A 16,169-nucleotide genomic window follows, 5' to 3' on the forward strand; every position below is an offset into this window, starting at 1 on the left:
CTTATGTCTTCAGAGTAAGACCATTTCTTTCTTACATCCCCCAAAGTTAGACGACCGGGCTTGAATTTGTTATGACAATGATAGATTTGTTGCTTTAGAGTTTAGAATTTCCATCATCGATAGATGCTATTTGAATTGGATCAAATGTCACGTCTGGTTTCAAGCCACATTTGATATCGTGAAGAATTATCGCACGAAAAATGTACCCGAAGCATCCATTTTGCAAATTGATTGTTTTCTTCGTTTAAAATAAATCACATTTTATAAAATTTAATTGGCTTTGATCTAATTTGATCTTGGCCTAATATTTGACTTACATTTTGGCGAACAACAACTACATTTCAATCAATAAATAAAACAAATATCCTTTAATACTTATCTTATGCACATTCATATAATTATTCTCGTCATTTTCTAAGTCTACATTTAATTATCGCAACATACCATTTACTTATTACCAGATTGCTCATTATAGTGCAAAACACGCTGAGAAGATTCCTTGGAAAATGTCTGGTCTGTTTTATTTTCACGGGATAAATAATTTGTTGCTGCTTTGCCCTTCCAAGTCTAGTAGAAGCAATATATATATACGTTGTTTAAAAGCTACGAGGTCGCACTTTGTTTGTCGCTTGCGTTGAAGCTGTGGTTGTGTGAACTACCTCAAAAGGTAAATACAATCTCCAATTATATATCTTAGTTATAAAGCATTTATATTTTAAAACTAAATAATCATTTTCATCGGTATTTCTCCCAATTTAGTTGTTTTAATTATTTTGTGTCATATTAAATTATTTATGTGATTGCTAAACAATAACTTTACAATAAAAATATAATAATATCGCTAACTAAAAAATCCTTAGGAATTAAATTTTAACTCCAGTTGGTTTAACGCAGAAGTAAAATATACCTTTATTATTGAACTGAAAAGCAAACTTATTTTTTATCTTCACAAAATAATCTGACAATCTTGCTTGCTTATCAAATAGATATTAATTCACAATTAAGAAACGTAAATATAGCACGTACCAGCAACTCTCTGTATTGTTTATTATAATTCAAATAAATCTAGCACATAATATTTACACCTATATTGATATAAACCGGTGGACATTTTAAATTTTAAGCAATAGTTCATGCAAAGTTTCATAACACAACCAGTATTTGTGAATAGCGCTGCAAGAACTTTGGAGTTGAAGATTTAGGACCATGACCTCCTTTCATGTTCGTATGAACTAATAATATATATGAACAAACTTTACGTATTTTATAGAATATCTCAAGATGTTCAAATATTTATGCGTCGCCCTTGCATTGGCCTTGGGGGCAGAAGCCTACTCCTCGGGTGCTCCGGAAAGTGCCTGCAAAGACATGATACCGAGACATCCAGTCGACGCACAGAAATCGCCCGCGCCTTATGTGGTTACCACAAGTTCTAAGGTAATAAATACACAAACATAAAGCGATAGGAAACTGTAATTAAATGCTCATTTAGAAATGAAATAAGCGTCCTAATGTATAAGACTATTGTTTACTTGATTCATTCGGTTTTTTTGTATGGCTGTACTATGAATTGAAGGCTGTTTACACAAGCGACATTTTAAGTCAAGTACACGACGTCTAGCTAAAGATAATTCTATGTAATTTAACACAATATCAGTTTCTTCATCTTCCAAGCTGAGAACGTGTTCGTAACATTCACAATAATTTAGTGACTAAGTATATTAGGTATACTACTAGCCTTCATAACACGACTTAATCTTACTTAGGTACTTATAGTTTGAAGTTTGGTGAAGTAATTAAATTATATTCTAGTGTCATCAATAAACTTATTTCAACGTTGTCTAGCAATACATATTTTCAAATAACATCCCTATCCATATGGGTCCACATCCAAATCTAATTAAGAATTGGTGACAGACATTGCTAAATTCTACTGTTGGTCTCACGTCCAATTGAATATTTAATCCCTACTTACTACTGTAACATGTGTATTGTGGGTCTCGTTACCACAAACAAAGAATATATAACAGTATGACGGTAGAATACAAAATAAATCTTATTTAATCTGTGTATTGTATTCAATCACTATGACAGAAAACTATATTTTTTACACATTATTTCAATTATTTTATTAAATGTTAGACTGAAGGCCAACCGTTCTGTCTTCAACTCAATTTTTTATCTGGCTGATTTTCTATTGTTCCTATTTCGTGTTATAGCAGAGTTCTGTGAGAGTCATGTGAATTTAAATTTTTTCAATTTTTGCTCGCAACAATGTCAAAATAAGACCTCGTAAACGAATAAGATCTTGATCTTGAAAATATACATAACTATTTGGCTATTACACCTATATTTTATGAATTCAATTACGTGCAAAGTACTGCCCATATCACGTTGACGTCTGGCATTCCACAACAGCGCGTTTTGCAAGAAATTTCTTGCCTCGCACAGCCACTTTGTGGAATCAATTACTGGCTGTGGTTTTTCAGAACCGATACGAGTTAGAGACCCTCAAGAAAAGAGCATACTAGCAAAGGCCGGTAACACATCTCTTAATAGGTACCTATTGTCCATGGGCGGTTGCCTCACCTCTCCCCATCCCGTAAGCCTCTTGCCCGTTTGCCTACTCATATGTATATGTATATAAAAAGTAGTACTCTTCTTACTAATACTTAATAATCTAACATATAATTTGGTTTTGACAAGGTGGTGAAAGCAGGAGAACAAATTCAAGTGACAGTGACTGGAAAGTCACCGTCGGACACCGTGAGAGGTCTGATGATGCAAGCCAGAGCTGGTGACAAACCCGTGGGGACCTTCACCATCGACAGCACCAATAAATTAGTGCGGCTCATGAAATGCGATAACAATGGCGTAAGATGCTTTAAGTTATTTTATACTGGTGATAATATTATTATTAGTAAATTAGAACATCACTAAGGTTGGGTTGCATCAACTTACTTTAGCAATAACAAACATGTTAAAGTATTGGTTGAAAAAAAAATGTTGCACATTTTGATAATTTTTTGATGACGTCATAACTTTAACTGTTAACTGTAACCATCCGGTTCCCTGGTTAAAGTTATTGTTGATGTTAAATAGCTAGTTGTCAAAAGTTTCAAATAAATATTCGACATTACTTGATAAGTATTTCACTGGTGCAATACATTCCACAGTCTATGTTAAAATCAGCGTTACTGTTAACGTTTAATTTTACTTAAACCTTAACTTTATCAGCTAATATGATGCAACCTAGCCTATGTATACAATTGTATGTAAGTATAACATCCAAAAAACAGCTAAATCTGTAGCCTTTCGCCATCTTTCTTAAAATAATAAGTTACGAAAACAGATCCATCTGAGTTAAATTGTATCTAACCCCGATACACTCTTATAGGTATTTAAAAATATAATGGCTCATTTGACTGTAATGACACGTATCATAATACCTATACTTATAGAACAATACTGCATATAGTAATGTCTTAAGTATATAAGCCCCGGCAGCGAGTTTGAGCAGTGTCGTTGATTATATCCTATATTATATTAAATAGGATCTTATTAGCGATAACGGAGCGACAAGCGCAGAACTAAAATTCAAATGAGTAGTATGAATAGAAAGCTATTCAAAATAGTTATTTATTGAACATCAAACACTACCCATTTGAAAATATATGCTTCAGACGTGAGATGAACGGACTAACTCAGCGGACTTTTTTTAAATAAAATTGCATTCCAATATTTTTATCCATTCCTAAGGATTCCATTCTCTACCTCTGAGACCAGTTCCTCATGTCTGAGGATCGTCAGCATTATGGTTGCACCCGAGGTGGATGATCTGCCTACACCGGTTTTTGTCCCGCGCCTCTCTTACAATCGTGAAGAATTTGGATGTCGAGTCTTTAATTTGGTTGGTCCGGTCCATCTTGTTGAAGAACGACCGCGCGATCTTTTGCCTGCGGTACTTCCCACCACAATTAGTGCCTCCCATTCGCACACTGCTGAATATATGTGTATACTTTTTTTGTGGACTTTTGCAACATCGAGGGGCTATGCTCAAATTTAAATGCCGTCCACTTCCACCTGGAGACAGCGAAACCAGCCCTGCTTTAACTGCGACACAGATATCCTCTCTGGCAGATACATCTTACCTCTCCCTACCCTGGGTATAATTTGGAGCACTCCTTTATGCTGCGTGCGGGCGAGTGCGTTTACGTCAGGGAGGATGTATGTTCTCGACACCTGAGTTTTCTTCAAGGACTAGACTGCGACGACCATCCGCGAATCTACGCATGCCTATATAGGTCCCATAGCGGTAACGCAGAGACTGACCGGCTCTTCGAGCACTGCAGAGATCGTGTATCTTGGCGATTTTAACGCTCATCACGCCGAACGGCTAGGCTAACGTACCACCGATCATGCAAGGAGATCTGTTCACGACTTCACTTTAGCATATGATCTGACGCTACTGGTTATTGCACCAACACGAATCCTAGATGTGGAAGATCATGCACCTTCACTGTTGGACCTTCTTTTGACCTCACATCCGGACGTCTACCTAGTTTCCGTTGACCCTCCCCTGGGGTCGTCGGACCTCTGCCTGATCCGGAGTACCGTGCCGATCACGCGCCAAACACGGCCCCGCTTTTTAGGCTGTCACCGAGTGTAGCACTATAGGTCCGCATAATGGGATGAGATGCAGTATTTTTTTCATCCGTGGAGGCAATCTGTTTTTCGCTGGATGATTCAGATGCCGCTGCTGACGCTGTTCCTGATGTGGTACTGCAAGGTATGGAACTCTTCATTCCATCCTCCTCGGTGCCTATCGGTGGCAGGTTACAACCATGGTTTGCCCACTCCTGCAAAATGGCGTCTCGTCGAAAGCAGGAGTACTATCAGGCTTAGGTCAATGCGGTGGTATCTAAAGATGTGAATTCCAGTGAACTTAAAAAACACTGCAATCATTCCTCCAGGTCCCTCAAAAGAGTTATTGCTGACGCGAAGTCGAAGCACATTGACAGAATTGGCGAGAGACTTGCACGCCTTCCCTCGGGAACTCGTGCGTTCTGGTCTGATGACTCGCTGGCCCATGACACGAAAGAAAAATAACAAGCTACTTTGATTCCCGCTTGGAATAAACAAAATCTCTCCTAAATAGGTCTATGTGTCTTCACATTCGATTTACTTATGCTATTTCCTGATCAGACAGAAAAGTTCATAAGTTCCAACGCTCCATTCAAATCCTCCGTCAACTCCAAAGTCATTCATTGTTGACCGTTCAAGGTTGACATAAAAAATTAAAAATCTTTTTAGCACGTAGAATATTATTACGTGAAAATGACAGCTTCATGACTATGAATATTCAATAATGAATTAGGAAGTGCTTATGCTTGTCTAGATCAATAGCAAGGCCAAGAGAAATAATGTTTAATAGCTGATAGGAAGGTATATTATTACCTATATTATCATACGCCGTAGGTATTAACTTCTAGAATAGGTAGGTATCTATAACCCACCAGTTACAGATTTATCGCGCTCACCATCCGGAAGGTTGACCAATATCATTTAGCATATTATTATATTATCTATTATTAATATAGTAGGTGCTAACTTCTAATACATATTAACAATAATGGAAAACATACAATGCAATTACAATAACTTTCTAAGTAGGTATAAACTTAAAAGCTTATAATTAAAACTTACGTATTACTTTAAAATACCTACGTTAACGAATAAACCAGATACCTACCATGACTCGCCTAATTGGCAATGGAGGGCAAACTAAAAATCTGTACTTACTGGGTAGGATTGGTATTTGAAATTTCGAAGTTCAAAATATCGAAGGAAATTTAAATTTCAATGTTCAACAGCATTTTTCATAATATGGCCTATTCTTAAAACTTTTATATTTGTAGGTAAGTACTAAGTAGTTAAGTAGGTACCTACCTATTATTTGTGTTTTCATAATTTTTGCTATCAGGTACTAAATCATTCTATGGATCCTTAGAAGTCATATAGTTATTTAGCATGGCTGTCATTAACCCTTTAATAAGATTCCATAGACTCATAGAGCATCATGTAATTTATTGAATCGTTATTCAGTAATTGTACCTACGGCTGACCCAAGAGTTAATAACTAACAATCATTACGTTAATGATATTATTTGATGTGGGACAGCTACCTACATATTATAATTGCGAAAACAGTAAAGTTGAAATATTCTATAAAGAGGTAGATATACAGGCTGAATTTTTCAAGAGGGCGTGGATGGACAAATCTGAAACTTCTCGCTTATATAATATAATATATAATCCTACCTCTAGTAGGATTATAAAATACTACCTACTAATTGTATGCATTTACAATATTATATTATATTGGGCTAAGTACGTACCATCTGTTTTCAATCATTTTTTTATGCTTGAGACCAAGGACTGGCCCGTATGCATGTAGATATTATCTACTATTACTTGACCAATTATTAACTATTAATACCTATAGCTGCGGAAATACTTTGTATTGCAACACCGTCATCGTCGTTCTCAAACTATGGTCAACATATTAGAATAATTTGGGGATAAAGTTTTCGTATAATATACATAGTATAAACTCACAGTATCTAACTATAAACTTTTAATAAAAAATATGTAGCTGATTTTACAACATTATAAAGGTTACATTTCCAAAAAGAAACATATTAAGTAGTAAAATGTTATTACCAGCTTTAATCAATTGTTTTTATTTCTGTCTGTGTTCTGAGTGAATTTAACGAAGAAATTCCATGTATTATTTAAAATTGCGAAAAAATTTTACCGTATAAGGGCCTTTATTATGCAGTCAGTTATAATTTAAAGTTGGCGTAAACGTTTTCAATCCAGAAAATTTCAGGGATGCACTTGGTCCCTGTTAAGGATAAAGGGGACGCCATTTTTGAGGAAGTGAGGCAAGATTGGAATCTCGCATTCTCATACAAAAATACCATAATATATCTATCTTTTCTTCTAGACATAGATAGGTACCTACTTACTAACCTATACCAATTACGTAAGACCTTTGAGTATAGGTATTCCAAATTTTCCATCTAAACAATTTCAAGTTTGAATTAAGTATCTGTGAAACCTGTCATTAAACACAAACTTATACTTTTTCGGCCTTACAAATTAACTTGGTATAAAATTATAACTGATGATAAACAAAGAAAATTCAAAATGTTTACAATATCGTTGACAACACTGTCAATACAATGATAATTCTGAAGTTTTCCGAATGACTAGCTGCCTTGCAAATAAACGCGGGAAACGTTATAAGTCCGAACATACCATTCGTACCCAAAATGTCTATTTGTAAACATTTTATATATTGTTGGTTTATACTTAGTTATAACTTTATGCCAATTTTATTTGTAAGGCCGTTTGAATTTAAAACAGATGATATTCTACACGTAAAATTTTTTCTCGAAAGCCAATGTAGATGTGAATAATATCTAGCTGCCTACCTGCTTTGTTTTCGTGAGACCTGCGTGGCTTTATGAGCATTCCTTAATATATTAAAATATTATTGTTACAGGACACAGTGACTCATAAGAAACACGACGCTACGGACGACAAGCAGTCGGTGACACTAACTTGGACTGCGCCCAAGAACTTCAACGAGATAGTGAAATTCAGGTAGTTTTTATACGTTTTATATTACCGATCTAATTTAATCAGAACGAAACTATTCGCCGAGAGTTGATGGACGCTGTGGATAATTTGATGTAGGCCTAGTTTATATTTGTATTCGTAATTAAATATTAATTAATTCATTGTTTTTTCTAGGGCCACCATCGCACTAAATGGAGCTGTTTTCTGGGTCGGAGTTGAATCAGCGCCAGTCAAAATAACCCCTTGAAAGATATCAATTTAATCTCTTATTATTAGATACTTATCCCCTTATTCATAATGGTCCGCTAACTTTAAACAGCCGCTTAGGAGCAATGATATTATATACTTTTAAATATCATTGCTTAGGAGTGTTTTTTCTCATTCTGACTTAGGTCAATAGAAGAAGACAGAGTGATAATTAGCAATGCTTTAAGTTAGCCGACTATTATGAATACGAAGTACGGCTCTATCCACAAATTACGTCACATAAATTTACATAATTTTTACCCCTCCCCCGGTCACAATTATTGTGAGACCCCAGAAGTGTGATGTCGCATATTTTGCAATTTTACATTTACTTAAGTACGAATTTTAGATATAAAAAATTAAAGCTGTTTCCAAAAAAATATTATTTAAATTCAGTTTTCTTTGCAATTTTTTGATATAGATTACAATTCACTTTCAACACTGCACTACTATACCTAATATCTGTCCATAATGTGTTAACTTCTTCTATATTTTGATTTATCATCATAAGCTGCACTGAATGCTTCTTAAAATATACAGTAGGTAGTCTTAAATCACTTTTTTGTTCAGTTTAAAAGTGTCTCATTAGTTAAAATTCCAAAACAGAAAAAAAATATACAACGTTGTTTAAAAATTTGGCAAGAAAAAAAAATTAAACTTTATCACGCACACAGAGTTTTTGTTACTCTTTAGTAGTATGTTGTTAAAATTGTTATACTTAGATATAGAATATTATACTTTGAAAGAATGTGATGTCACAAATATTGTCCCCCCCCCCTTGCCACACAATGTCACACTTCGTCAATCCCCTCCCTCCCCCTTACCATGTGACGTAATTTATGGTGCCTTACTTAAAACTGTGTTATGACCCTTTAATATTATTAGCGATGTAAGCTTAGTTATACTTCTAATAAAGTTTAAAACAAAAACAACAGATTTTTAATAAATTGTTTATTATAACCACAGCACCAAGACAGTGTCTAGGGGTCTAAGTTTGGTTCGAGTAACACAAAATATAAAAGTTACATAAACTAGAGCACAAGTTAGGTGTTATTTAATGCTATATTACATGGCTCGTCATACACACATAAAATGGCATTGCTTACGGCGGCGTCGTGTGCCGGGTCGTTACCTTCCCTCAAATGTGTGAAAGGAATGATGGCTGGTCCATGCGTCAACCCATGAACGGGTGCTGCTTGTAGTGCCAGGTTGACCTGTTATAGTTAAAAAATAATTGTTTGATGCGATTACTATTTATGACAATAATCACGACCATCATGGTCACGAGACATCCTTACACAATCAATTAATTGCAGCTCTAAAAGTTGATGCATCCAATATAGGAGACCTACTTAATTTATATTTATACGGCCTTACAAATAAACATAGCATAAAGTTATAACTGAGAATAAACCAAGAATATACAAAATGTCCGCTAGGTTGATACCACAGCGGCGGTTCTGCTGTACAGTGCAAGCATTATTTGTTCGATTTGAAGGGTGCTGTAGCTAGTGACATTTATATCTCAAACTGGCGAGCCATACACAAAGAATGACACAAAGAGATTGATTAATTTCGTTATAAACCCATTGTAAAATATGATTACACGTTATAATTTATAAAACACCAATTATTGTTAATCAGCAAAAACTCATAAAAATACACCCTGACTCATGCTCACATCCTTAGGCAGTTCTGAGCTGGCAAGATTTCAATAGCTCGTTAATCATTAACATTAATTTGAGCACATACGACTCGAACCATCATTAAAAAAGAAAGCTCTAATAAGATTACATACAGTTTACAATACATGAATACAAAATTGGAAAATACAAGAGACACATATATAAATAGTAGATACACCTACACATACAAATAGTTTATATATATATACATAAAAAATTGGCAGTGTTTTGTTCATATTCTAAGTAACTTTAGCATAGCTATCATCAACCACCTGAATCTTAAGTCTAATTTAATTTGAAATATTCAAATAATATATTAGTTAACTAGTTGATATCTGCGACACCGTCTGTGTTCTTAATTGTAATAACTATTTATGTTATTGTGGCACAACTGAAAGCAATACACTTGTAAAAATCGTAGATTATCAATACATTAATAACTTTACATCAAATGAAGACATTATTTTATTGTATGACAAGGATTTTTTCCGAAGTACAATGACGTTCTACACATATAGACAAATCACGTCTTATAAAAACAAAGCCGATATATGGAACATGCCACAAATTGCACGATAATTAGCTTTGACTTCTATACATTGCCACATTAACCTCGGTTGTTTAAAATATTCTTACACAATAAGTAGCTATGTAAAACATTTATTAAGTTTAGGTTTAACTGTTTCTTTAAATCTTGACACAAGACTAAGGAGAAAAGTGTGCTATATAATTGTCTTTATGGACATTTTTACCGTTCCGCTATCAGACTGCGAATGATATGTCGTTTTAAGTGTATAGAATGTCATTGTTTAAATAGAATAACCTAAAATCTATTACAAGATGCATATCTGCCATATCAAAGGCATTGCTACTAGGAAAATTTTACAAATACAAGATGGATATAAAAATGGAAGAATAGGATAAAACGGTAATCACAGTTTCATAAATAGAAAGATGAAATTCAGTTCAGTATTAGGACCGTTCAGATTCATATGTACTCCACATGCAAGATGATTGTGATGTGAGGGCCAATTGCTATTAGTATACTCTTAAAATAAGTGGTTCCTTCATTTTGCTTCTTATCCCAAAAAAATCAATTGCACAAAATAAGGGAGTTTATGATGCTTATTTGAAACAATTCTTACTATGGACCAACTTAGTATAAAAGATACATACCATCCATATATCGAATTTGATGTATGTGAAAAAATCAATAATACATTACAATTAGTTAAAATAATTAAAACTTAAACAATAATCACTATAATATTATTAAAACTTATTAAGATTCAATGAACCTTTAATAATTCTATATTGCACTATTAGTAGCTAATTTGGCTTTTTATATGATAGTTCTATTTTTTTTTGTTACCTACTTACTTAAATATTTGAGTCTTATATCATACTAGCTGACCCGGCAAACATTGTTTTGCCATATAAATTATTTTTAGTGTTTGACCGTTTTTTCTCAGATTTACTTACTTAAAGCCGACAACCACGACCACGAAATAGTCTTTTAAATTTTCGGGTTAATATAATATAGCACAAGACATTCACAAAAAATGTGGCACTCTATGTGTAAGAAAAATTTTAAAATCGTTTCAGTAGATCCAGAGATTAAGCATAAGAGTATTCTATTTAAACATCAACATTTTAATGTTTTTAAATTATTTTGCTATTCGGAATGGAACATTATAGTTTTAAAAATTATGGCCTATATGTTATTTTGGTGTGTAAGCTATATTAATGTAAAGTTTCATCAAAATCCATTCAGTAGTTTTTGCTTTAAAGGAGTACAAACATACATCCTGTCATACAAACTTTCACATTTATAATATTAGTAGGATTACAATTTGTATAATTATTATCAGAACAATTCCATTAGTTGAATTCATTTAAATTAACTATTTTAAATCTAATGATAAATATATAATAGTGTGAAGCATCCACATGCACATTGATGTAACTGTATGTATATGTGCTTATTGTAAAACGCGAAAAAAAAGACTTATTAGGCAAAGTTGAAAGTGCCACATGACTTACAATCAGCACCTCTCTTTCGCCATCATGTTTGTCAACATATACAATCAACAGTGATAATGTATATACATAAATGACTATTATGACAGTATCCATGTTTAAAAAATATGTACACTTCTTCTTTATAATTCTGCTGATTTTCATTCTGTGCATTTAAAAAATACTTTCATAAATATTTTTTAGAATTAGTTAAACTTTAATGGTCTTGCAAACCTAGGCCAGAAGTGCCTAATTTATGAACAGAACAGACTGGGTCATTTAATGGATGACAGTGGATTTTTTACTTTAATTATTAAATATTAACAGTTTGATAAAAATATTCTTGTTATTCTATCCATATATATATATATATACATATATGGATAGAATAACAAGAATATATATATATATATATATAACCCATACAAATCTTTATCTAAATCTTAGAGTCCGCATATAAATCCATATCCATGTGTGTCAGCTTTCAAAATTTGCTTCCGTAAGTTCCTGACAAAATAATAGGTATACATCACCGGTGCAGCATAATACGACCAAATGGATTGCGCCACTTACTCATTTATTAGAATAATAGTTTCTTCAAGAACTGCTTTGTTTTCAACATACAAGAATTACATTGTATGATAACTATACTTCAAAAACTATATTTAATAACTATTGCCCTGTTACAAATCAAATTAAGCAAATATAATATTTTATACATACCTAATACTTTATTAGTTTAAAAAAAAAACATACTGCAACAGGCATTTTTCATGCATAAAAAATTTAAATAATCCTTATATGCTTCACAATCATCAAGAGTTACATATATTAAATAAATATGATATATTTCATTTGGTCTCAATTAAATGCACTGCAACTCTAAATTCTTAAATCTAACAATCACAGGTAATACTGAAATAATAAATAATACACACAAAAATTTTTTTGTTAACCCTATGAGAATTTCTGTATGAAATAATTCTGCCGCTTCAGCTGTCTATAGAGAGATATGTATTTACCGGCAGTCGAAGTACGAGGTACAACATATTGTTTACAAAACAGTTTGGGATCTTGAGCCTTTTTAGATAGTTCTCCACAATCAAGTGCCCTTAGGAATGCAAGAACAAAGGTAAAGCAGTTATGCCGCTCTTCATTGTACTGTTCTGGCTTCCAAAGAGGACTGGAACTAACCTGAAATTAAAATATTTATAATATAATCAGTAGAACCTCTTTAAGACGAAACCTTATTCCACAACTTAAACAAATTCACTTCCCTTTAAGCCCCAATAAGTTGAAGTAATCTCTGATAATTCATTACAAAAAATAGTTTCTTAATTTATTATTTCACATCCAACTTAAAATTAAGCTTAGAGGAATCCTATACAAGTCCTATATTAATTTGCATGTTTCCACACAGAATTCATGACATTTCAAGAATCCTAGGTACTGCATTGTAATTGGCAGAAAAAAAAACATTGCAAAGAGACCTCACTTAATTGTGTGTCTTCTACTGGAGTGCTACTGTTTTGATTTGATTCCTGGTGCCGAATTCCACTACACTACTTGCATGACAATCCCCAAATTTTTATATCATCCTCACCATAAGAATGTGTGACATTTCTCTACTGTGTGGTGATAAAAGGGACTTTCGGCTATGTATGTGTCCACTCATCTCAGTTGTTTGGCTGAATTATTATAAAGGCATTTCTATGTCAAAGAATTATAGGTTCCGGATAAATAATCACCAACATTTCATATACTAAAATAAAACCATCTCCAAAAAATGCTGTGTGTTATGTTATAAGTATTATTCCGATCAGTCCAGTAGTTTTCAACCAAAGTATAACCAAACAAAAAAAAGGCTCTCCTATTATAATATGGTACATAGATTGAATATATAATACATAAAAGGTTCCCAAAAATATACATTTAAAGGAACATTTTTCCATACAAAAATAGTTTTCAATATATTTCATATAATAATGAATATTGTCAAAACAATGTAATAATTATTAAACTAAGTATTAAACTTAAAAATGCTAAAGTTACCCAGTAGATTCGAAGACCAGATAATAAAAATTTCTGTAAAATATGTGTGTGTTTCAAGTGTTAAATGTCTATACCATTATTTTTTTATTGATACTGTTCTTATGATAATGAATGTTACCTGCAGTAGAACCTCATCCCAAATTTCATTCCATAACTCATCAAATTGTTCTAACAAAAGACACTGATCCCAATCTATACTTGTCTCCCGATTGCTCCAATTTTTAGTAATTGAATCTACACCCTTTATACCTTCTTCACTAAATTCAATCACAGAACCATGAGAATTAGTCACTCCAATATGTAAATCCTTGGAATTATAGTAGTCACTGCAACAAAGGAAATAGTTTATCATAAATCAATGAATCAATTTAAGGCTAATTATTGATGTCTGATAATGTTGGGACTACTTACTTGAGGAAATCACCATGTGTTGGCTTCATCACTATTGCCCTTGGATGCTGTGATGCTTTTACAAAGGGATAGGGAACTCTAAAACAATGCATAAACTAGCTAGTAAACAAAATATAAAACCAGCACTTATCTATAAAAAAGATGAAAAATTCACATACCTGAATGGGAGAAGATTGTAGTCATATCTATTTAGGGTTTGGTGGCAGGCAGGGCATTTCTCAGGTATTACAGTACAAAACACTTTGTGGTTGCAATGGTGAAGACAAAGGATTCCCGGATCCATTTTCGTGAGAGTATTTGAAATACAAATAGCTTACTGAGTTTTCAATGTAGCGAAATACTTATTTAAAACTAATAACTATAAACTAAATAAAAGGGAACCATTAAACTAATTCATTGCAAGAATAAGCAACCCGATTTTTGTATAATTTACAGGCACAGAAAGCTATTGTTTCCGAAAAGAGAAATATTGAGCAAATAACTACGATCCAGCTGTGCCGAATCCTGAATGACCAAATCAGATAAATCGTAAAAATATCTATCAGTGTCATCTGTCAACACAAAAGCTGACAAAACTGACAGCATTACTAGTTTGCCGTTTGGCATTTAAATAGCCAATCACAAAACGTAGCTCGAGGCCCAGTCTTGACAAACATTCATGATTATATTCTCTTTGGTCCGAATCTTGTCTGAATGGTATGCAATAAGCAGAATTAAGCTTAATATATTTCATTCATCATTGTCTATTGATATTTAATCTCCTTCTGTGCCTGGTAGTATCTCTTAAGTAGTATTTACATTTCTACCTAGACGTGATTTGAATATACTAATACTAGAATTATAATTCGACTATTATTATTACCTACTCTCACTTGAACCAATGAGTAATAATGAAGATCTGCATATTTATAGCAAAATCTTTGCTCGATGTCCATTCACTGTTCCTTCTCCAGTGGCAATAAATGACGAATTTGGATTTTACATAATCATAGAGCAGTTTCCATGATGGTTTGGTCGTATTTTTTATGGAAGATATGAAGGACAGACAAGCGTTAGGATCACCTTATATTAAATGGCTACCGCCACCCATTTTCTCTTGAAACAATTGAAGAATCACAAAAGCGTTGTCGGTCTCTTAGAAAGGTGTAGGTACGTTCTTTTTATTTATTCCAATGTCGGATCGTCACAGTTAGTTGTAATGGAAAAAAATTCTTGGAAACCGTACTGTAGATGAACGCCACCCCTCTAGATGGTGGGAATGATATCCTAATTTGTGGCGTGTAGTGTGAAGGTGCAATCCGGCAGCAGGAGTCAAACAGCTCTTGGGAACACTCCCCAAGATAAATGCAGTAGAAGACACACAACGAAGGGACGACAGTTCTCTACGTAAAGCCAAGTGATCTAGCCGTTCACAGAGCCCTGGATCCGAGCAGCTCTCATACGTTGCACGAGGTCAAATTCCACGAGATATTGGGGCGCGCTAAACCTGAGTTGAGGGTTTGGACCAGTATGATGTCGTCAGTTACGCTGACATAGGCATATAATGAGTATGAGACAGTCGATGCTACCGTAGACAAATATTTAGAACCTGGCATCTTAGACCACACAAAAAACCACTATTTTTAAAAGAAAAATCGGAAACTGGTACCGACTAACTCGACTTAGCCGAGTACTTAGGTAGAATAATATTCGATATTTGATTCGAAAATAAAATATTATTTTGAAGAAGTTCTCAACTTTTGTTTTGATGATTTAGTAGGTATAATAATGATGTGAGAAAATTATATCTGTTCAGCTGATCACTATGGAAATTGACATGTATTTGTAAGCATTGTTTCATGAAGACGGTTTTATGTTATTATCTATGTTGAAGTTTCTTTTTCTTAATCAGGGAGAGCTGTAGCAAATCAGCTACTGCACCAAAACAGAATTGACATGTAATTTTGACTGGAGAATTGGTCGTTGTCTCTCTTGTTGTCGGTTCTTAACTCTAGCGGAGTTGCGATCAGTTTTGTCCGTCAGTCCACGATAAATTGGCGAGTAGAACATGTAAAGAATGTGGCCTATATCACACATCTAATAAAACCTTACTACAATCTTAATTTTTGT

The 16,169-nt window shown here is 33.6% G+C and overlaps 2 protein-coding genes across 3 annotated transcripts; one reads left to right on the top strand and one right to left on the bottom strand.

Annotated features, from left to right (window-relative positions):
- Positions 1 to 613: 613 nt before the first annotated feature.
- On the top strand, positions 614 to 8,825 carry LOC126972660 (putative defense protein Hdd11). Its single transcript, XM_050819544.1, has 5 exons — positions 614 to 667; positions 1,271 to 1,437; positions 2,707 to 2,874; positions 7,571 to 7,671; positions 7,822 to 8,825. The coding sequence occupies exons 2-5, from the start codon at positions 1,282 to 1,284 to the stop codon at positions 7,892 to 7,894; spliced, it is 498 nt and encodes a 165-aa protein (XP_050675501.1). The 5' UTR covers positions 614 to 667; positions 1,271 to 1,281; the 3' UTR covers positions 7,895 to 8,825.
- A 4-nt stretch (positions 8,826 to 8,829) lies between these two features.
- On the bottom strand, positions 8,830 to 14,557 carry LOC126972659 (MKRN2 opposite strand protein). Of its 2 annotated transcripts, none has more exons than XM_050819541.1 (5): positions 14,219 to 14,557; positions 14,061 to 14,138; positions 13,768 to 13,975; positions 12,620 to 12,791; positions 8,830 to 9,107 (listed from the first exon to the last, which is right to left on the bottom strand). In XM_050819541.1, the coding sequence occupies exons 1-5, from the start codon at positions 14,341 to 14,343 to the stop codon at positions 9,022 to 9,024; spliced, it is 669 nt and encodes a 222-aa protein (XP_050675498.1). In that variant the 5' UTR covers positions 14,344 to 14,557; the 3' UTR covers positions 8,830 to 9,021. The 2 variants fall into 2 exon arrangements, with proteins under 2 accessions (XP_050675498.1, XP_050675499.1); XM_050819542.1 differs by having other exon boundaries at positions 12,554 to 12,791.
- Between the last annotated feature and the right edge of the window lie 1,612 nt (positions 14,558 to 16,169).

The sequence above is a fragment of the Leptidea sinapis genome, chromosome 27 (genome assembly GCF_905404315.1).
Source record: "Leptidea sinapis chromosome 27, ilLepSina1.1, whole genome shotgun sequence".
Classification (NCBI taxonomy): Eukaryota; Metazoa; Arthropoda; class Insecta; order Lepidoptera; family Pieridae; genus Leptidea; species Leptidea sinapis.